The following is a 23,316-nucleotide window of genomic DNA, read 5'->3' as shown; positions in this document are numbered from 1 at the left end:
CATGCTTTTTCGATGCATTCCACTTGATAGTCCATCTCTTCTGTAAAGAAACCAAGCATTCACTACCATTAGGTCTAGAATATGGAAAAAATATTCTTTGATACCTTTTTTTTTTGTATGTGGATCTTATACAATGCTAGAACCGAATCCACAAGATCTACCCCTCCCATGAACTGATTATACTCTACTACTGCCCCAGGGACAAGGCACCTTGACTTTTAAATGTATGTGGATCTTATACAATGCTAGAACCGAATCCACAAGATCTACACCTCCCATGAACTGATTATACTCTACTACTGCCCCAGGGACAAGGCACCTTGACTGTCTTCAACTTCTTGTCAAATCTTTCTACTTCACTCATTGGATTTGCTCTCACAAAATTGCTGAGTAATGTCAGAAATCTGTTGTCATGCCACTTTACAGCAGAATACTGCGCATTTCCCATGGAACACCGTCGTTCATCTGTTGCACCTCTTCCAGGTCTCTTCATTTTCTTGTCAGAGTCAAACACACATCCCTTTTGACAATTGGAACGAACAGTGCCTATGCTGTAGATTCCTCTTTCTGCCAGTTTCATTTGCAGATCTAAACTACAGAACCAGTTTCAAAAGTATTTTACAATTTGTGTTTCAGGTATTACACTAGCTAGCCTTAGCGCAGCATTTCACTGGCTCCTATGTCAGGAATATGTTCATTTTGGTTATTCTGCCAGTATACAGTTCTAAGTTGTATTCTAAACCATTCACATCAGATAGTACAAACATTTTATAGCCCCATCTTGTTGGGTGGTTTTTTTGTGTTGTTTCATTGAATGACACCCTTTGAATGGTATAATCTGCTCATCAGGGCTGAATTTTTCTGGTTTCGCTAGTGCTTTACATTTAGAAACAGTATGGTCAACAAGGCTTCTAATTTTGTATATAGGATCATACACTGGCCCTCAATTTGGGTATTGTTCTCAAATTATCAGCAAAATGTATGTTACTTTTTATTTGTTCAGAGTGGTTTATACGCATCCTATCAGCTACAATGGAAACTCCAGTCTCAGGATTCCAGTAATCTCTAGTAGAAGGGAGTCTAATCACAGAAGTAAAGTATGTCATTTGTATCCAAATTTCTAATTCTTGTCTGTCAAGTTTCAGATTTTTTTGAATGGACAGTCTGTTTGACTCCTCAACAATAATCTCCAACATTTAGCTTTCAAGAAACATATGCAAATATTCTTTCAAACTGTGTACATGAGAAGGGATGTCAAGTGTACCAGTGCATTCTGGCATAACTATTACTTTCCGGCATTTCTTCCAACTACAAGTACGTTCAGGCCTTTTATTTGGTTTTGGAGCACTATTTTCTTCTGCCGCCACAATGTTATTTTGAAGTAACACATTGCTTTCGTCATCTTCTTCTTCTTCTTCTTCTTCTTCTTCTTCTTGTTCCTTTTCCTCTTCTTCTATTTCTCCTTCACTGTCATCGTCAGACTCAGAAACAACTATAGCCAAAGTTCCACGAGGAATATTATGTCCAGCACTTTCATCCTCTGAACTGTCTGCAAATTCTTCTTCACTGTCAGTGCTGCCCAATTCCGAATCGTTACTTTCTTCAGGAATATTGCTAATTGCTGTTGAATTTCTGCCACCATAGAATCGTGAAGCTGGAATTGATGTCATGTGTACAAAATTAAACAGCACTGTACTGAATCTGCCCACGTTGAAAAGGGTTATGTTTACATTGGCAAGATCGTAGTGTTGCCATATGGCAACAAACTGAAAATACTGAGTAATTATTTATCATTCAGTTACAGAGACACCGAAACATTATCTGTGCAATCATTAAGCATCATTTTACGTACCTTAAAAATATAATTTCCTTAGGTGTGATCTAAGTGGCAGAAATAATTCAGTTTTTCCACTGCTGTAGCGTTTGTTTACGTATAGTGGACCTTCAGCAACGACTGTAGACTATCGGCAGTTTTTGGCTACGTAACAATGCTAAACACAGTGTAACTCGATGCAGCCAGACTGTGTGTTGCCGTATGCGAGCGGTTTCTTTAACATTATATGTAAATTTATGGTTTGTTGCCATATGGCAACACTGTGCAATAGAGGGTCAACAGAAATTTTAGACAAGTGGAAAATTGGGTATTCCCTTATCACAAGCAAGTTAGTGAACACCACAGCCATTGTTTCTGATCGCAGTTTACTACTGCTGTAAAGAGCACACTGTAAAACTAATATGCGTGGCCAGAGCATTGGTAAGGTGTTGGAAAGAGCAGTAGATATGTAGCAAGGTTGAGATCTTACGGAATACTGAACTCTCAAAGTAGGTTCCTTACACGGATCAGCTACGAGTTCTGGAGAGCGTGCAGCAGCCTCTGGCATTGTGACAATTACAGCAGCAGTAAATTGCTAATAACATTGCAATGTGGTTAGTGCAGTTAATGTTCTGTAAAAGACGGCTCAGTGCGCAGAGGAATGCTAGACTTCCTCGGTTCGCCAACTCTCGCAGCGGTCAGTATCGGAAAATCCTGAGCTGACAGCTGATGTACGAACCGTCCATCTTCTTTGTCCTAAGCAGTAAGATTCCGACTCCTCTGAGAGCTGTACAGAATGAAGCAGAGACACAGTGTGGGAGCGAGGCAAAGTATGCTTCCAGTTTTAGTAGCTTCTCTGGAGCACATCGATTCCATGTTCCCGCAAGACATCAAAAAGCTCTTCCGTGCATGTCTCACCACGAGCTATTTCACGTGGAATGGCGATTTCTACGAACAGCTGGAAGGCGTCACCACAGGTAGTCCTCTCAGTCCAGTGGTGGCCAACTTCTTCACAGAACAATTCAAAGCACAGGCACTGGACTCGGCGACTTGCAAACCTAAGGTGTGGTACAGGTACGTCAATGATACTTTCGTGGTGTGGAGCCACGGTGAAGAACAGCTCGGTGAATTCCTGAGACACTTGAACAGCCTCCGTGCCAACATAACATATACCGTGGAAGTAGAAAAGGACAAGAAACTACCATTTCTAGATGTGCCGGTCACAAGTGACAGCGAAAACCTGGGACACGGCGTGTATCGAAAACCGACACACACGGACCGATACGTGCACGAACTGTCAAACCACCACCCGAGCCAGAAAAGAGGCACCATTAGTACGTTCGTAATGAGAGCAGGACGAATATGTGAGCCTCGACACCTCAAACGAGAAATGCGACACCTGGAAACTGTTCTGAGGAGCAATGGGTACTCCACAAATTACATTAGAAGTGTAACAGAGCCAAACACTCGGCGAAGTAAGAAACCAGAAAAAGAAATGTCGGGTGCGGCCTTTCTGCCATACATTCCCAGAGTGACGGACAGAATCGGCCGTATATTGCGCAAACACGGCGTAAAGACGATTTTCAAACCGACAAGGAAGATCAAACAGTGTCTTAGATCGGCGAAGGAGAAAAGAGACCCACTTGCAATGTCGGGAATATACCGTATACCGTGCACTTGCGGAAAAGTTTATGTCGGAATGACTGGATGATCAATTAACACCGGGATCAAAGAGCATAAGCGACATTGCAGGTTGGAGCAGGTGGAGAAATCGGCCGTGGCAGAGCACACACTGAATGAGACCGACCACGTAATAAAATTCGCCGACACGGAAGTTCTGTCTGTAGAGAAGCACTATCACACGTGCTTGTTCAGAGAAGCGGTAGAAATCCAAAAACACGCGAGCAGTTTCAACAAGAAAGAGGAAAGCCTTAAGGTAAACGGATCCTGGCTTCCCGTACTGCAGCGAAGGACCGTCGCAGGTAGAAAGAGGAGAACCGCACCGGAAATGCCTGCGGAGAAGCCCTCGGACGTTGGCACGCCAGGTACATATAGTCCGCGGCCGCGAGCTCGCCTCCAGTTCACCACCGGCAATGGAGGGTGAAGCTTTGACAATGCCAGCCACTCGTGCTGGCAAAACGTCAGAAAAATCATTAGATTAACGTCGGCCGAAGAACCCGAGGCAGAAGCCAATAGGCAGTTTGTCAACAAGTGGCCACGAAAGCCTTAACAATTTTGTATTTAATAGCTTCGTTTCGGAATAATGGGAGACTGCCAAAGTTTGCATGTTCAGAACCATCTAGCAAAGGTGACACCTACAACTGCTGCCTTGGACCCGGGAGGAACTGCAGCTTCTCAATAGTTGCTACCTTGTGGACCTTAATTAAAAAATATGCAACTAACAGCATCAAACTGAATCTTCAGGTGCAGTAGTGGGGGATGTTACTGATAATTCTTCTCACTCGATCCGTTGTCATTATATGTGTAAAATTAGAGTTTAACGAATCTTAAGCTAATTATTACTAATTGCATGATAAAGTTATTTGATGTGCTTAAAGTCCATCTTTTTCTCTAATGTTACCTCAAAAACTGCAGAGATCAATATCAGTCCCTTTTGTTTGTTTCTACATTACACTCTGCTTCTATTTCTTCTGGCATCACAACACGGTTCTTTCCTTCCACTTTGCTCCTTTTGCATTTACTTGTTGCTCGCTCTCTGACACTGCGCATAAAACATCTCAACTCTTTAGTATCTGGCTTGACTACTTGTTGCTCTGTGGCTTTTCTTGCCATGCCCTGAAATTTGTCTCCTTTTAAGTATTTGTAAGACTTTTTTTGTGGTCGTGGCATGGTGGATGGATGTATTCTTCCAACAGGTTGATCTGTATTCTATAGTGATTGTTACTGGACTGTTCTCAAACACGTGCTGAGTTGTCAGATGACTTGGAATGCAAAGCCTGAGGATGTGTGGATGGAGTTGGATATTGTACGGTTTTGGATGTTATATGGTTCCCAAATGCTAAACTTTTGTTAAGATGGGATATTATATAGTTCCAAAATGCTAAACTTTGTAAAGGTGAGACAGCTTTCAGAGTTAGTCGACAGTCCTGGTGCGAGATGGAACCTACAAATAGTTAGAATTTTTTTATAAAATATTAACCTTTTTCAAATTACTCTGTGCGCTCTAATTCACTTGTCGAAATGTTCTTTGCAGTGCAGGAAGCACTTCTTAAATCCATTCTCTTTTATACCTGCTAGTGCCGTCGTGGCATGTCTATATCATCATTGTCGGCGACTTTTCTTCTTTCGAGTCCCTTTTCATCGTAGGGCAAAGAAAGAAGTTCGATGAGCCAGATCTGCTGAGTAGGAGACACAGATTGAGGTGGTTGTGTGCATTGAGGCCAGAAATAGATGAACACAGAGAGCCAAGTGTGCAGGACCGTTGTTACGATGTTGTAACCACTCGCTGGAATTCCACTACCCGAATGTTTTACACCAAACTTCTGTGCAGCCTTTTTATAACCTCCAAATAGAATTGAATCACTCATGTTTGAAAGCCACTAAGACCAACGTTTACGGTTTTGAGATAAACACAAAAAAATGCTTTTCCACTCTTGTAATGTAGTAAGACACAGTTGTTTGTTCGTGTAAAGCACACACACACACACACACACACACACACACACACACACACACACAGAGTTATGATAAAGCCAAAATTGTTGTGATGCAGATGTTAGTAATGCTTTTATTGATAAAATATGTAACTTGCGTAACTGGACTTGGTTCCTTTAAACGTGGAACAAATAGAACCTGTAAGTGAGCAATAACATTCATAATGTTTGTTTATTCCCTTTATTTCCAAATGAATATATGGGTATGAAGTATGAAATTGAAAGGTAACGCAAATGAAATAATAATTATTTTTTCATACAACACACGGAATTGTTTATTATTTTCTTTGGCGGAATACAACCCTATCCCTGATAAAACAGCTGCTGTATAGTCAGAGATATTGCACAACAAAACTTAGGATAACAAGTCATACCATTAGAAAAGTAGGTAATGCATTTTCACTGAAAAGAGCATCCTAGTATTTCATCAAAGAATGCTTTACTCGCTTCGGAAGTCGTGACAAAACGATGACCCTTCATGAGATTGTCTCGTTTTGTTGACCTGATTGGAACTCTTTCTTCTCCATAGGCCCTTCTCAAATTGTTCATAAGAGGTGCATTTCTTGGTCCAGGCTGAGACAAATGGAATGTGTGATGGACAACACTCCCAATTAAGGAATGGGCAGCCACTCTCCCAGGATGAACTGCAGCGTAGTGGAACTCGGAGAATAATGCGGGAGCAAACTGCACTTTGGTGGTTCTAGGAATGTTTGTCCCAGTTGATTTATCACTTAATGTTGTTTTTATGTAATGTTTAGGCCACCAAGTGTCCACATCAATGATATCAGCTCCTTCCACCATTTGTACTGTAGCATCCCTTTTTGCATTAGCAGTGATTGTACAACAGTCTTTTGGGGTGTAGATTCTGTCTCAGCACGTAATTTTTTTCATGAAAACACTAAAATCCCTATTGCAAGGCAGGAAGGAATGACCTCAGGGACACGCTGAATAATTTCCTCAAATTGTTTATCTTAGACCAAACCCATGCACAAACAAATAAAGGAATGGTTCCTATTTTGGCCTGGACGTGCGTCAAGTACAAGTGTAGTTTCTTCGTGCCTTGTTTAATCTCATTGGTGAGGTAGCCCAGTATGAATGTACACATCTCATTGACCCCTTTCTTGGCCTGACCCTCATGGTACATGTGTACTATGGAATTATTGTCCTAGGGGTTGTGTACAATAATATAAGTCAAAGGCAACACAGACTGTATCATCAGCCTGACAGGATTCTGAGAACGCTTTTGTACAGGAATAAAATTTGCAACTTCTGTGCATGTGAATACGTAGTTCACTTGCTGCTGCTAATTTAATATTTCGCGATAAGTGTGGAGACTTCATTTTGACTGGAAGTTCTCCACAGGTACTGTACACATCTAGTTGGGGTCTATCAAATCTGTAGCCAAAGTTCTTGCTGAAATAATTAACATAAATTGCATATTTTAATTTAAGATTAGGAAGTTCCTCACAAAATAATTCACGCATTTTTGTAAGGTTCAGCCTTGCATCCAAGTACTTTACTTCTTTTCCCCCATAATGAGATGTTTTGACAGCAAACTTGAAAATATTGTTCCGAATTTCAGTGCAGATTTCATGTGATACAGCATGTGTCTTCATATTAAATCCTCTCGTGTTTACTGGGCTTTTGCCTTTTGCCAGCAGCTTAGCAATCCTGAATACACGCTTCTGTGTTATACCGTGTAAGCTAAAGAATGCTTTCCTACATACCTGTAGACACTCCTGATGTGTCAATACGTAATATGTACATGCAGAGTCACGTATCCCTTTCGATTGTTCTCCGCCGTTTAATGGGATGCCATTCAGTCAGACTCTGCAGGTGGATTCCCGTTCATTTTTGGTTTCATAATTATAAAAAGTGTTACATATCTCCAGCTTCTCTTCTTCTTGCAATTTATTGAAGCTTTGATGTTTGCACCTAAAACAAACACACAAGTTACCTAGGTAAAATCATTGTCAGACAATTAAGTAAATATAATTCCAGTACCAATAATCGTTCAGATCCCTTTTATGGAAATGATATGGTTGGACAGATAATATTTAGGTAAAAACGATAATTTCCGTCATACCTGCGTGGAGGTCCGATCCTTTTCTGACGAACTGCCTTTCCTGCATGGCTTGTATATGCAATACCTTTAACCCTTGATCACTTTACTTTATTCCTGGCGTAATTTTCGTCTTTGCTTGACGTTTCTTTCCTGCCATAACTTCATTATCTGTAATAAAAATATGTTTATGAACACAGCACGAAAACAACATGCACAGCACAACAACCACATAGGATATATCGTCAGGAATACTCAAATTCCATGGAGATGAAACAAAATAGCAGACCAGTCTTCACATGTGAAGCATAGCAGCATCTCTGGTGCTACTAGACATTCCGTATTGAAACGCACTAACTGCAGGACTAAGTTCCTTTCAACACAAAATGACTAATCTGACGGCTGTGTTAATGACACTTGTAATGCCAGAATGTGGTTCCTTTCAACACCAAAATGTGCATCTTTCTTATCGGAACGCAAAATCACGCTAAAATGAATTTGTCAAAAACGTGGACTTGGTGCCTTTCAACAATGAGCGATTCAGTTGTCGGTTTTCTGACGGCTTTTCTGGCTCGAACACTGTGTGTACGATATCTTTGATGTCAAAAAACAGATCAGTGTCGTCTTCTCATTCCGTTTCACTTCACGAGCCCCTTTTTGGACAAGTCGAGTCAGGTGACTTCCGTTGGCCTAACTGTTGTTTGCTTTTTGAAAAGTACTGACAGCACTGCATCTCGTCACACGTGTCGGTGTTGTCAAAAACATTAGTACTGTCTTCGAACGTATCCTCCATTTCACGACAGACTCAAATGCGCCGATCTGTCGGATCTCCAGGAAGAAGTCAGGGCACAGACTTTGCTGTCACTTTTCGCATCCCCAAATCGATGTTCAGAATGTGCCAAATTGTGTTCCGGGACAACTCGGATAAGTCGAACAGGTCGTCAATTGTCCCGCATCAGACTTCACTTTCGAGATAATGGATTTTGTCGACGAGTTCCTCGGTTCGAGCAGTCAAACGACTGGATTGTGGCTGACCTACATTGGCTATTTCCCTCTTTTTAAACTGAGAGAACTGTTTGTACACTGCAGTTTCACTAAGAGCACGCCCTTCCGTGCCATTTGCATTGTACGACAGTTTTTGCCGGGTGTTTGCCAAGTAAATAAAAAAACACCACCAACTGTATATTATTCGTGAGGTAGCCATTCCTCTGTACCACTCGTGCACTAAAAATACGCAAAGAGCTGCCACAGGCAGCTCAGTCACAGTTGTTGGGTGACACTACGTGGTAGACTCGGTCAAGCTAGGCTAGCATCTTCTTAGCAGTACGCTAAAGTACAAGTTAGTTGTAGAATTTTGGAACACGTATTATGTTCAAGTATAATGACTTTTCTGGATACTAGAAATCTGCTCTGTAGGAATCAGCACGGGCTTCAAAAAAGACGATCATGTGAAACCCAGCTCGCGCTATTAGTCCACGAGACTCAGAGGGCCATAGACACAGGTTCCCAGGTAGATGCCGTGTTTCTTGACTTCCGCAAGGCGTTCGATACAGTTCCCCACAGTCGTTTAATGAACAAAGTAGGAGCATATGGACTATCAGACCAATTGTGTGATTGGATTGAAGAGTTCCTAGATAACAGAATGCAGCATGTCATTCTCAATGGAGAGAAGTCTTCCGAAGTAAGAGTGATTTCAGGTGTGCTGCAGGGGAGTGTCGTAGGACCGTTGCTATTCACAATATACATAAATGACCTTGTGGATGACATCGGAAGTTCATTGCGGCTTTTTGCGGATGTTGCTGTGGTATATCGAGAGGTTGTAACAATGGAAAATTGTACTGAAATGCAGGAAGATCTGCAGCGAATTGACGCATGGTGCAGGGAATGGCAATTGAATCTCAATGTAGACAAGTGTAACGTGCTGCGAATACATAGAAAGAAAGATCCCTTATCATTTAGCTACAATACAGCAGGTCAGCAACTGGAAGCAGTTAATTCCATAAATTATCTGGGAGTACGCATTAGGAGTGATTTAAAATGGAATGATCATATAAAGTTGATCGTCGGTAAAGAAGACTGAGATTCAGTGGAAGAATCCTAAGGAAATGCAATCCGAAAACAAAGGAAGTAGGTTACAGGTTACATTACAATTGTTCGCCCACTGCTTGAATGTTACACACCAGTGTGGGATCTGTACCAAATAGGGTTGATAGAAGAGGTAGAGAAGATCCAACGAAGAGCAGCGCACTTCGTTACAGGATCATTTAGTAATCGCGAAAGGGCTACAGAGATGATAGATAAAATCCAGTGGAACTCTCTGCAGAAGAGATGCTCAGTAGCTCGGTACGGGCTTTTGTTGAAGTTTCGAGAACATACGTTCACCGAGGAGTCAAGCAGTATATCGCTCCCTCCTACATATATCTCGCAAAGAGACCATGAGGATAAAATCAGAGAGATTAGAGCCTACACAGAGGCATACTGACAATCCTTCTTTCCACGAACAATATGAGACTGGAATAGAGGGGAGAACCGATAGAGGTACTCAAGGTACTCTCCGCCACACACCGTCAGGTGGCTTGTGGAGTATGGATGTAGATGTATATGTAGATCCACATTTTACAATTCAGTTTACTTTTGGATAGCCCCTAGTACCTTTGTGCAGCGTGACGATAGTACGGTGACAGTAGGTGGTGTGCTTTGAATTTATAGAAGGGAAGTTAACCCTTTCTGTGCCAATTTTTTCACAGGCTCAAACTCCCCGTGTCTCATTTATTTTGAGAAGGAAATACACTATCCGATCAGAAGTATCTGGACACCAGTAAGTAACTCGGAGATTATCAGTACGAGCTAAGAGAGCCAGACCTGTCGGTGTAGAAGTGGGCAGGCAGTATTGTGTTGTCAGTAGAAGCAGTAGCAGCAGGGTGAGTGTGTCAGGAGAGCACATTGACTTCGAATGTGGACTATGTTTTCTTTGCACGTCGTCTGAATAACAGAATTGTCAGCATCGTTTCGACCCTTCTAAAACTGCTCGCATCGACAGTCGACGTGCTCGTGAAGTGGCACTCTTGTCGAGCATTGCTAGAGGTGGTTGTAAAAAAAGACGAGAAATCGGTAGAAGGAATCGTATGCGAGTTACAAAGTGCTCCCGTCAGTTCGGCTACCACAGTGACTGTGCATAGGGCATTTAAAAGAATGGGGTATTCGGTCGAGCAGCTCCCGTGGTGTACATTTTTGTAGTCGGCTGTAAATGACTCTCGAAGTGGTGTAAAGAGCGATGCCACTGGATATTGTGTGACTGGAAGCTAGGATGTAGAGTGTGAAACACTATACCCTCTGGCAGTCAGTTGGAAGAGTTTGAACGTGTAACTGTAAAATGAGGGCACCCACTGCCGAAATTGTGCACGGCAAATAAAAGGTCTTCTGCGCAGGTAGCCTTATCGAAAGGTCGCGACTGATTTCCCGTTCTTAACCCTCGAGTGGGCGTGCCCGTGTGTGTAATGTTCCGTTGTCGTTTCACAGTTGTGAGCCCGTATCTGTCCTTCGGTATTGCTTTAGCTAACACAGTGATAAGTGGTGGTGTCATACGTCCGAGTGAGGAGCAGTAATATAAAATAGAGAAAATGAACTGGATTACGAGGTAGCAGCTCTATTCTACGACGAGGCAGTTGTCTACGAGATAATTAGTAATCGAATAAACCGTTGGCTGGTATTGGTTGCAGCTTTGCTGTTTAATGCTCCTAGTGGGTCATTACTGTGGGATGACACCAGTCCGTTGTAAAAGAATGATGTGAAAGTCGATTTTACTATTATTTAATTAAACAGTGTTAACTCGTATAATGTAAGTTTAGTTTATAGTTGTTTCATTAAACTGAGATTAAAGTGTAATATTGCTCACACGTGTTTACCTCGGTAACATAAAGACAGATATTCTTTACACATGTACGAAGTACCCTTCGTGCTTGCTTATGTTAACAAAAACACCTGCACGAGGGCTAAAATTGCATTGTCATTAATCATTTATATCATTGTATTATACAGGAAAACCAGTTGTAGCCCAGTCCCATCATCCATTGTTAGAGCAATAAAAATACACTGTTGTTGTTGTTGTTGTTGTTGTTGTTGTGGTCTTCAGTCCTGAGACTGGTTTGATGCAGCTCTCCATGCTACTCTAACCTGTGCAAGCTTCTTCATCTCCCAGTACCTACTGTAGCCTACATCTTTCTGAATCTGCTTAGTGTATTCATCTCTTGGTCTCCCTCTACGATTTTTACTCTCCATGCTGCCCTCCAATACTAAATTGGTGATCCCTTGATGCCTCAGAACATGCCCTACCAACCGATCCCTTCTTCTAGTCAAGTTGTGCCACAAACTCCTCTTCTCCCCAATCCTATTCAATACTTCCTCATTAGTTACGTGATCTACCCACCTTATCTTCAGCATTCTTCTGTAGCACCACATTTCGAAAGCTTCTATTCTCTTCTTGTCCAAACTATTTATTGTCCATGTTTCACTTCCATACATGGCTACACTCCATACAAATACTTTCAGAAACGACATCGTGATACTTAAATCTATATTCGATGTTAACAAATTTCTCTTCTTCAGAAACGCTTTCCTTTTCTTTGCCAGTCTACATTGTATATCCTCTCTACTTCGACCATCATCAGTTATTTTGCTCCCCAAATAGCAAAACTCCTTTACTACTTTAAGTGTCTCATTTCCTAATCTAATTCCCTAAGCATCACCCGACTTAATTGGACCACATTCCATTATCATCGTTTTGCTTTTGTTTATGTTCATCTTATATACTCCTTTCAAGACACTGTCCATTCCGTTCAACTGCTCTTCCAAGTCCTTTGCTGTCTCTGACAGAATTACAATGTCATCGGCGAACCTCAAAGTTTTTATTTCTTCTCCAAGAATTTTAATACCTACTCCGAATTTTTCTTTTGTTTCCTTTACTGCTTGCTCAATATACAGATTGAATAACATCGGGGGACAGGCTACAACCCTGTCTCACTCCCTTCCCAACTGCTGCTTCCCCTTCATGTCCCTCGACTCTTATAACTGCCATATGCTTTCTGTACAAATTGTAAATAGCCTTTCGCTCCCTGTATTTTACCCGTGCCATCTTTAGAATTTGAAAGAGAGTATTCCAGTCAACATTGTCAAAAGCTTTCTCTAAGTCTACAAATGCTAGAAACGTAGGTTTGCCTTTCCTTAATCTATTTTCTAAGATAAGTCGTAGGGTCAGTATTGCCTCACGTGTTCCAACATTTCTACGCAATCCAAACTGATCTTCCCCGAGGTCGGCTTCTACCAGTTTTTCCATTCGTGTGTAAAGAATTCCCGTTAGTATTTTGCAGCTGTGGCTTATTAAACTGATAGTTTGGTAATTTTCACATCTGTCAACACCTGCTTTTTTTTGTGACCGGAATTAGTATATTCCTCTTGAAGTCTGAGGGTATTTCGCCTGTCTCGTACATCTTGCACACCAGATGGTAGAGTTTTGTCAGGACTGGCTCTCCCAAGGCTGTCAGTAGTTCTAATGGAATGTAGTCTACTCCCGGGGCCTTGTTTCGACTCAGGTCTTTCAGTGCTCTATCAAATTCTTCACGCAGTATCATATCTCCCCTTTCATCTTCATCCTCTTCCATTTCCATAATATTGTCCACAAGAATATCACCCTTGTATAGTCCCTCTGTATACTCCTTCTACCTTTCTGCTTTCCCTTCTTTGCTTAGAACTGGGTTTCCATCTGAGCCCTTGATATTCATACAAGTTGTTCTCTTTTCTCCAAAGGTCTCTTTAATTTTCCTGTAGGCAGTATCTATCTTACCCCTAGTGAGGTAAGCCTCTACATCCTTACATTTGTCCTCTAGCCATGCCTGCTTAGCCATTTTGCACTTCCTGTCGATCTCATTTTTGAGACGTTTGTATTCCTTTTTGCCTGCTTCATTTACTGCATTTTTATATTTTCTCCTTTCATCAATTAAATTCAGTATTTCTTCTGTCACCCAAGGATTTCTACTAGCCCTCGTCTTTTTACGTACTTGATCCTCTGCTGCCTTCACCACTTCATCCCTCAAAGCTATCCATTCTTCTTCTACTGTATTTCTTTCCCCCATTCTTGTCAATTGTTCCCTTATGCTCTTCCTGAAACTCTCTACAACCTCTGGTTCTTTCAGTTTATCCAGGTCCCATCTCCTCAAATTCCCACCTTTTTGCAGTTTCTTCAGTTTTAATCTGCAGTTCGTAACCAATAGATTGTGGTCAGAGTCCACATCTGCCCCTGGAAATGTCTTACAATTTAAAACCTGGTTCCTAAATCTCCGTCTTACCATTATGTAATCGATCAAAATTGTACAGACACCCCCAAAAACATACGTTTCACATATTAGGTGCAATGTGTTGACACCTATTGCCAGGTACTCCATATTAGTGACCTCAGTAGTCATTTGACATCATGAGAGAGCAGTATGGGACACTCCACGGAACTCACAGGCTTCGAAAGCTGTCAGGTAATTGGGTGTCACTTGTGTCATACGTCTGTACGCGAGATTTCTGCACTCGTGAACATCCCTAGGTCCACTGTTTTTGATGTGATAGTGAAGTGGAAACGTGAAGGGACACGTGCAGCACAAAAATGTACGAGCCGACCTCGTCTGTTGTGCACCAGAGGCCGCCGACAGTTGAAGAGGGTCGTAATGTGTAATAGGCAGACATCTATCCAGACCACACACAGGAATTCCAAACTGCATCGGGATCCACTGCAAGTACTATGGCATTCAGTCGGGAGGTGAGAAAACTTGCATTTCATGGTCGAGTGGCTGCTCGTAAGCCACAAATCACACCGGTAAATGCCAAACGATGCCTTGCTTGGCGTATGGAGCATAAACTTTGGACGATTGAATAGTGGAAAAAAATTGTGTGGAGTGATGAACCACGGTACACAATGTGGCAATCCGATGGCAGGGTGTGGGTATGGCGGATGCCCGGTGACCTTCATCTGCCAGTGTGTGTAGTGCCAACAGTAAAATTCAGAGGTGGTGGTGTTACGGTGTGGTCGTGTTTTTCATGAAGGGGCTTGCACCCCTTGTTGTTTTGCGTGACACTATCACAGCACAGGCCTTCACTGATGTTTTGTGCACCCTCTTGCTTCCCACTGTTGAAGAGCAATTTGGGTATGGCGATTGCACCTTTCAACACGATCGAGCACCTTTCCATAATGCACAGCCTGTGGCGGAGTGGTTACGCAACAGTAACATCCCTGTAATGGACTAGCCTGCTCAGAGTCCCAACCTGAACTCATTGGAATACTCTTGGGATGAATTAGAAAGTTAACTTTGCAACATCTCTGCCTTATCTGGTTTTGGCCAGTGAGGAAGAAAGGACAATCATTCCACCTGATAGAAAGTGTACCAGCAGTGTCAAAGCTGTCATACAGGCAAAGGTTGGGACACATCCCGTGTTATTGTCATCCAATAGACATTCGGATGCTTTCGACTGCACAGTGTAGTTTTATGGATTGATTTCAATATTGTGGTGTTTGAAATGAGAGAGAGCTAAATGTGAGCTTTTCCACTGACTTTATTGTAGGTTGCTTGGTACATAGTTTTATGTATTAGTGTTTACTTTTTGTTTATAATAGATTTCGGTACGATAGTTCGTGAAGCAGCCTCCGGGATGAAGTCGAGGCTTCCTTGTGCGTGTTTTACAGTATGTAATGGTTTCTTTCCTCTCCCTTTTTCATTTTTTGTCTTGCGGGCCACACAATCCTGTGTAGATTTCTTTTCATTTTGTCTCTTAAAATACATCGTTCTTTTCAGCCTCTCCTCAATACGGGTGGTTTCAAAAAGGACTTTACAACTTAAAAAATTCATATAAATTTATTGAAAGAACTTAGAACTGGTTTTAGTGTTATTTTGTAGGGAAACACATCTCGCACACACACACATATCCATCCACACATATACAGACACAAGCAGACATATACAGAGGCAAAGAGTTTGGGCAGAGATGTCAGTCGAGGCGGAAGTGCAGAGGCAAAGATGTTGTCGAGTGACAGGTCAGGTATGAGTGGCGGCAACTTGAAATTAGCGAATTTTGTGTGTATGTTTGTGTTTGTTTGTGTGTCTATCGACGTGCCAGCGCTTTCGTTTGGTAAGTCACATCATCTTTGTTTTTAGATATATATATGTATGTATATATAATTGAGTGTGACAGGTCTGGGCAACTTTAGAGCTATGCAATTGGCGCATAACAGCCAATCTGTTGACCTAGAATGCAGTCACTGTGAAAATTCCAGATGTCAGCCAGGTAGTGCACCATCTTGCACGAAGTAAACATTTTATTCCCGGTCATCTTCATCGATCTATGGTACCAAAAATTGTTGTAACATATCCAGGTACACTATCCTGTTGATGGTTCTCTCACGGAAGTAAAAGGGGCCGTACTATTTGTTCAGTTTAAGGCTATCACAAACATGTTGCAATGTTTGATGTGGATTTTCATTGCCCAAAAATCCTACAGTTATGTGCATTAACCTTGCCACTTAAGTGAAAATTCGACTTGTCAGAAAAGATGATTTTGTCCGAGAAATGTTCATCCTCATGTAATCGATTTAACGTATCCGCACAGAAGTTCTTGCAAGCAATTTTATCAGTATCTTTTATTGCATGAACGATTGTCAATCTGTACGGTTTCAATTGCAAACGGTTTCTCGATACACGCAAAAAAGGATTTGCAGTTCGCAAGATGCACGACGGGTCGATTTTGTAGGACTGTTGATAAAACATTGTCTCACTCTTCACTCGCTCGGCGATGTCGTCAGATGTGCTTGGACAACCTGATGAATTCCTGTCTCTTACTGAGCACCCTGTTTCTACAAAACATTTATGCCAGTCATAAATTGTAGGCCTACTAGGATCATTAGCATACTTGGTATTGAAATTATGCTGAACTGTTGTTGCCGACTTTGATTCTTCAAACCAAAACAAACAGCTAGCACACTCAGGTCCAGTGAAGGCAGCCGTCTTTACCGCAACTGCCGCTAGCACTTCTTACGGTGTGATTCTGCTTTAGCAAAGTATGCGAGACAAAACTTGATGTATTTCCCTACAATCACCTCTGTACTATGAATTAATATATATGAATTTTCAAAGTTGTAAAGTCCTTTTTGAAACACCCTGTATAAGGAGCAGATGACTCTCCTTGACTTCTTTGAATGTGTATTCCTAACTGTGCACACAAACTGTGTGTTGAGATTTCTCCTATAGGAAAAATGTTTGTGTCCTGTTCTCTCTCCTCCTCATTTGTTGTAGGTGTTAACAATTGCAGTTTCTAAGCGCCAAAAGAATAATTTTTGACACCAGTTATACAACCACTTTGTAATTCCACAACACGTGGAGTACGGATCAGCTCACTAACATCTTGTTGGGGTAAGACAGACATCCTTTGCATATTAGACTGTTATGCACCCATCTCATATTGCTGAAGTTTCTTCTTTTTGAGGTGGAAACCATTCTTAGATTTCATAACTGTCTTTGTTAGATTTTCATTTCACGTATGCCCTTAGCAAGTTTAGGGGTTGTGTAGAACCTGTTGTAGATGTGAAAAACTATGCCACTGCAGTGGCTCACAGATCACACAACCATTTTCTGAGTCACAGAGGGCAAATGTTCAGTGGCCCCACTCTGTTTACTTTTTCTGGGTTATAGCACTTGAATTAAATCCGGCCTTTGAAACTACCTTTGCTCTCATGTACAGCCACATTTCTCCCTAAAGTTATTTATATCTATTGTCTATATATTTACTAATGAACTTCACTTTCCCTTTCTAAAATGCAAATTCCTGTGAGCTGCAGCAGGAGAAGCTAAATGCATCAGACTGTATGTCTGCAAGAACTGCAGACAAGAGAAATATCCTTGAAGAATAGAATTTGGTCTAGCCAATCCAGTAAAATAGACATGTAATTCCACCTTCAAATTCACCAGCCTGTTCATTGTAACACTAAAGAATGCCTTTATTTCTTCTGCCGAAACATCTTTCCCGGAATACCAGTTCAACGGTTTTTGTCAGTGGTGCGACCTTCCTTACTTTCGCTGTTGAGTAGGTGTTTTTTGTGGTCACGATTTTGCTAAGATCGTCAGTCGAGTAAGTAAATTCGAGGATAGGTAAAAGGCGTGGCTCTACCATCCCAAATAGGATCCTCCCTAGAGAACACACTCCAATTTTGCAGATTGTGAGAAATTTTTAAAACTTACAATAGGCCAACGGCTGACCACCGTCCTGGGCACGACGTTAAACTGCCCCCCAACCCAAGGTGTGGTGCGACCCGTGCCGAGGGGTGCGTGGCACAGGGGAGCTGTGCCTCGAACGGGGCCTCTGGGATACCGGGTGCCCTCCCAGAGTATCCAGCCTAGCCCGGGCACGCGGGGCTCTGCCCGGGTGGTCCACACTTTCCTCAGCGTCTCGTGGGATCATAAAGAAAAAATCTGAAATTAGCTCCAAACGAGCAGATGCCAAGAATTCCAGGGGACCTCACTGTGAGGCGACCCGGGATTCAGAACAGACTAAGCGTGAACTTGGCACGAGGGGACCTCGAGATGAGGTGACCTCGGGCCTCGTAAGTGATAAAGACACAGTTGCTGAGGGAGATTCTTCTAAACTCGCAACAGGGAGGACCTCGGCTGCCGTACTTGACACTGGGGAAACCGACCCGTCCAAAAACAGCTCAGAAGGAGCAGTTTCAGGAAGGGGCGACATTTCTGCAGAGGCGGAGATCTCGAACCTTGCAAATAAGTGTGCACCAGACATCCCCGTCACAAAGAGTGCAGATACGGTTTCAGCAGAGAACTCTGAGAATATTTCAGAGGAACGACACGTGACGAAGGTTCCTGTGAAAGAAGAAATGGAAACATCGAGAGGTGAGAATTCTGAACGGATGGAAGAACACAATGAGGGAGAAGAATGTGAGGCAGCAAGGGGAAGAGTGATATCAAAAACTGAACGAAAGAAGCGGAAACTAGAGGAAGCTAACCAAAAGACTGAAATTATTAATGGGGGTGCTAAAAAATTAAAAACTAGTACTGACGAAGCAGCAGCACCTGTACTGCAAAAACACAGATTGAAAGTAGAGTCTAGTGACCTTACTCATGCCAGTGCTCCTGTAACTAAAGAGGCCGGCAAAAGCGGAAGTGGTGGTACTGATCGAGAAGTGGAAGTAAAGGAGGAAATGTTTGTCTCGATGAAGCTGGCTGTTGTACTCGAAGGTTTTCCAGATGTCAAGATGACGGAGGAGCAGGCGGAAGTGGTAGAGACTGTGCTTGTGAAGAGCATTAACTTGTCTGACCAGGGGGAACCTATCCAGTTTTCTGCGACAAACTACGAGCATGGAGGCTTGGTGTTCACTTGTGTGAACAGGGCGACACATGCGTGGCTTCAAAGTACTGCTCAAAGGATTGTTCCGTGGCCGGGAGCCAGACTACTGGTTGCTCAGGCGGAGACCACGTTGAAAGGTTCCAGGTTGATTTTGTGGGTGGACGAGAGAATGGGGCTGAATAAGAAAACTTACAAGCAGATTGTGGAATTGTTTGAGAAGCAAAATAAAAATATCTCTACTGCCAAGTGGAAAATCCTCAAGAGAGAGGCAGAGGTAGACAAAAGGAAAAGGGTGACTCTTTGGGTCGATGACAAATCTTTTGAGCATTTGAAGGCAAGGAATTTCAAATTATTCCTTGGCTTATCACAAGCTAAATTCATCTTGATGTCGGAATGGAGGAAGCTGAATACGCAACTGCGCCGTGAACTCAAATTTACCGATAGTGACTCTCGCACTTCAGACCGTCGGGTGTCTCGCACTTCAGATCGTCGCGTGTCTCACACTTCAGACCGTCGAGTGTCCCGCACTTCAGACCGTCGGGTGTCTTCGGACCGTCAGGAGTCTCGCACTTCGGACCGTCAGGAGTCTCGCGCTTCGGACCGTCAGGAGTCTCGCGCTTCGGACCGTCAGGAGTCTCGCGCTTCGGACCGTCAGGAGTCTCGCGCTTCGGACCGTCAGGAGTCTCGCGCTTCGGACCGTCAGGAGTCTCGCGCTTCGGACCGTCAGGAGTCTCGCGCTTCGGACCGTCAGGAGTCTCGCGCTTCGGACCGTCAGGAGTCTCGCGCTTCGGACCGTCAGGAGTCTCGCGCTTCGGACCGTCAGGAGTCTCGCGCTTCGGACCGTCAGGAGTCTCGCGCTTCGGACCATCGCGACTCTCGTGCTTCACACCGTCGAGAGCCGCATGCTTTAGTTGATCACAAATCTCGTGCTTCGGATCATCGTGAGCATCATGTTTTGGAACACCATGAGCCACGTTCTTCGGACCGTCATGAGCATCGCGCTTCGGACCGCCATGAGCATCGCGCTTCGGACCGCCACGAGCCTCGCGCTTCGGACCGCCACGAGCCTCGCGCTTCGGACCGCCACGAGCCGCGCGCTTCGGACCGCCACGAGCGTCGCACTTCGGAACGCCACGAGCGTCACACTTCGGAACGCCACGAGGCTCGCGCTTCGGACCGCCACGAGGCTCGCACTTCGGACCGCCACGAGGCTCGCACTTCGGACCGCCACGAGGCTCGCGCATTGGACCGGCACGAGGCTCGCGCATTGGACCGGCACGAGGCTCGCGCATGGGACCGGCACGAGCCTCGCGCATCGGACCGGCACGAGCCGCGCGGTTCTGACCGGCACAAGCCTCGCGGTTCTGACCGGCACGAGCCTCGCAGCTCTGACCGCCACGAGCCTCGCGCTTCGGACCGCCACAAGCATCGTGCTTCGGACCGTCCGGAGCCTCGCACTTCTGTCCATCGAGAGCCTCGCACTTCTGTCCATCGAGAGCCTCCCACTTCTGATCGTCGGGAGCCTCGCATTTCAGCCCTCCTGGAGCCCCGCGGCTCTGGCCGCCTGGAGCCCCGCGCCTCTGGCCGCCTGGAGTCCCGTACCACTGACCTACAGGAATATCGTGCTTCTGATCTTCTGTGGTCTCATGCTTCGGACTCTCGGTGGTCTCACGCCTCAGACTTCCTGTGGGCACCCCCTTCCGACCATCTGGAGCCCCGCACGTTAGGTCGTCGGGGGTCCCACACCTTGGCTCATCTGGAGCCCCGCCCTAAGGACCGTCTGGAGCCCCGCTCTGTGGACCTTCTAATGCCCTGCTTTACAGAGCGTTTGGGTCCCCTTGCTGCCCAACGTTTGCAGATCCGTGCTTCAGACCAGCTGGAGCCCCGCCGCGTGGACCGTTTGCTGTCCAGCAGTTCAGACCATCTCGGCTCCCATAATTTACAACGTTTGGAATCCCGTATTGCAGACCACACTGAGCCTCGTGCTACAGATCGTATGGCGCCCCGTGCGCTCACCCGTCGCGGATCGCCTTCTTTGGACAGTGTCATACTGCGCACTTCGTTCCGCAGGAGATCTCCTGCTTTAGACCATGTGGCACCCCGTACCTTGTTCCGTCGGGGGTCTCCTGCTGTGGGACATGTGAAGTCCCCCACTTCAGACATTCGAAGACGCACTACTTCAGACCGTCTGAAGGCCCACTCTTTGGACCGTCAGATGGTGTGCTCTTCTGACCGCCAGATGGCCCGCTCTATGGACCGCCGGGTGGCCAGGTCTTCGGACCACCGGGTGGCCAGGTCTTCGGACCGCCGGGTGGCCAGGTCTTCGGACCGCCGGGTGGGCAGGTCTGCGGACCGCCGGGTGTCCAGGTCTGCGGACCGCCGGGTGTCCAGGTCTGCGGACCGCCGGGTGGCCAGGTCTGCGGACCGCCGGGTGGCCAGGTCTGCGGACCGCCGGGTGGCCAGGTCTGCGGACCGCCGGGTGGCCAGGTCTGCGGACCGCCGGGTGGCCAGGTCTGCGGACCGCCGGGTGGCCAGGTCTGCGGACCGCCGGGTGGCCAGGTCTGCGGACCGCCGGGTGGCCAGGTCTGCGGACCGCCGGGTGGCCAGGTCTGCGGACCGCCGGGTGGCCAGGTCTTCGGAGCGCCGGCTGCCCCGCTCTTCGGCGGACCGCCGGATGGACGGATCTTCGGCGGACCGCCGGCTGCCCCGCTCTTCGGCGGACCGCCGGCTGCCCCGCTCTTCGGCGGACCGCCGGCTGCCCCGCTCTTCGGCGGACCGCCGGCTGGCCCGCTCTTCGGCGGACCGCAGGCTGGCCCGCTCTTCGGCGGACCGCAGGCTGGCCCGCTCTTCGGCGGACCGCCGGCTGGCCCGCTCTTCGGCGGACCGCAGGCTGGCCCGCTCTTCGGCGGACCGCAGGCTGGCCCGCTCTTCGGCGGACCGCAGGCTGGCCCGCTCTTCGGCGGACCGCAGGCTGGCCCGCTCTTCGGCGGACCGCAGGCTGGCCCGCTCTTCGGCGGACCGCAGGCTGGCCCGCTTTCAGACGGACCGTCGTGGGTCCCGCCATCCTGATAATCTGGCACCCGGTTCCTTAGTCCATCAGGGGTCTTCCACTTTGGACCATCGGGAGGCTTCTGCTTCTTCACGCTGGGAGCCCCGCGCTTCAGAATGTGCACAACCTCGTGATACAGACCGTTTTGATCCCCGCGCTTCAGAACGCTTGGTGCCCCGTAGTTCCGATCGTTTTGATCCCCGTGTTTCTGAATGCCCACTGTCGCGCACTTCAGACCGTTTTGATCCTCGTGCCTCAGAACGCCTACTGGCCCGCACTTCAGACCGTCTCAAGCAGCACTCTTCTGATCGTCCTGAGCTCCGCACTTCTGCCCATCAGGAGCTCCGCACGTCTGACTGTCCTGAGCCCCGCACGTCTGACCGTCGGGAGCCCCGAGGTTCTGATTGTCGGGAGCCCCGTACTTCTGACCGTCGGGACGGCCGTGTTTCTGACCGTCGAGAGCCCGGCACTTCTGACCGTCGGTTGCCTCGAGAGACTGATTACAGTGCCCCAGATCAATCTCAGCTTCGTAAGAGAATGTCTGTAGTTTCGGATCCCCTTTCACCTAAAAGGACGAGGTATACAGCTTCGTATTTGATGCCATCTCTTGATTCCAGGCACATGACTCCAAGCCGTGATAAGTCTGAGAACTCGAGGTTCAAAGATTCAGATCAACTATTATCCTGTGACTCAAGATTCAGAGGCTCGGATGAGCTGCCTATCCAGGAATCCAGGTTTAGAGGCTCAGATCTCTGGATGAGAAGATAGATTTGAGAATGCAGATCCTCTGTACCCTCGTCAGTCTAGTTTAAGATCATCCTGTCCGTAATGTTTCAGAGAATTTGACAATATACTTTCTCGCATGTCTGTTTCCCGGAAGGACTAACATTCAGGTTCAAATCTCCACTGCAGCTATAGATGTCCTTTTAGACTAGTTGGCCAAATTTTTATTTCTCGAGGTGTTGAGATTCTAGCAGTGACAATTGCTAGATATACACTTGATTTGCAGTTACAGATAGTGGATTTTGAGTGCAGCATCTAACATTCCAAATTGTGGGACAGTGTTGATTAATGCTGAAATAATTTTAGTGTGAAGTTGCTACGCCCTGTGTAATGCTTGACTTACACTTGCATTTCCATGAGTTCCAATTTTGCCAATAATCCAAAATATCGTATGGGAATATACTTTGAATTCAGTTTGTTTATTTTGTTTAAATTCTGTTATATGTGAGTGCCTGTTGATGTATTACTTGTGAACAGGCCTGTCCACTTGCTATAAATAGCAAAAGTTTTTAAGCATGTTAATAACATGTTTGTCTCAAGTTTTTCCTGGTAC

General features: G+C 45.4%; 1 protein-coding gene across 1 annotated transcript; it reads left to right on the top strand.

Moving 5' to 3' along the window:
• The first annotated feature begins 17,505 nt into the window (after window positions 1-17,505).
• LOC124719685 lies at window positions 17,506-22,748 on the top strand. The gene has a single exon (XM_047244894.1). The coding sequence runs from the start codon at window positions 18,462-18,464 to the stop codon at window positions 22,746-22,748; it is 4,287 nt and encodes a 1,428-aa protein (XP_047100850.1). The 5' UTR covers window positions 17,506-18,461.
• The last annotated feature ends 568 nt before the right edge of the window (window positions 22,749-23,316 follow it).

This window comes from Schistocerca piceifrons, chromosome 11 (genome assembly GCF_021461385.2).
Source record: "Schistocerca piceifrons isolate TAMUIC-IGC-003096 chromosome 11, iqSchPice1.1, whole genome shotgun sequence".
In the NCBI taxonomy this organism is placed as follows: Eukaryota; Metazoa; Arthropoda; class Insecta; order Orthoptera; family Acrididae; genus Schistocerca; species Schistocerca piceifrons.
This window is presented reverse-complemented; position numbering and strand designations above follow the sequence as displayed.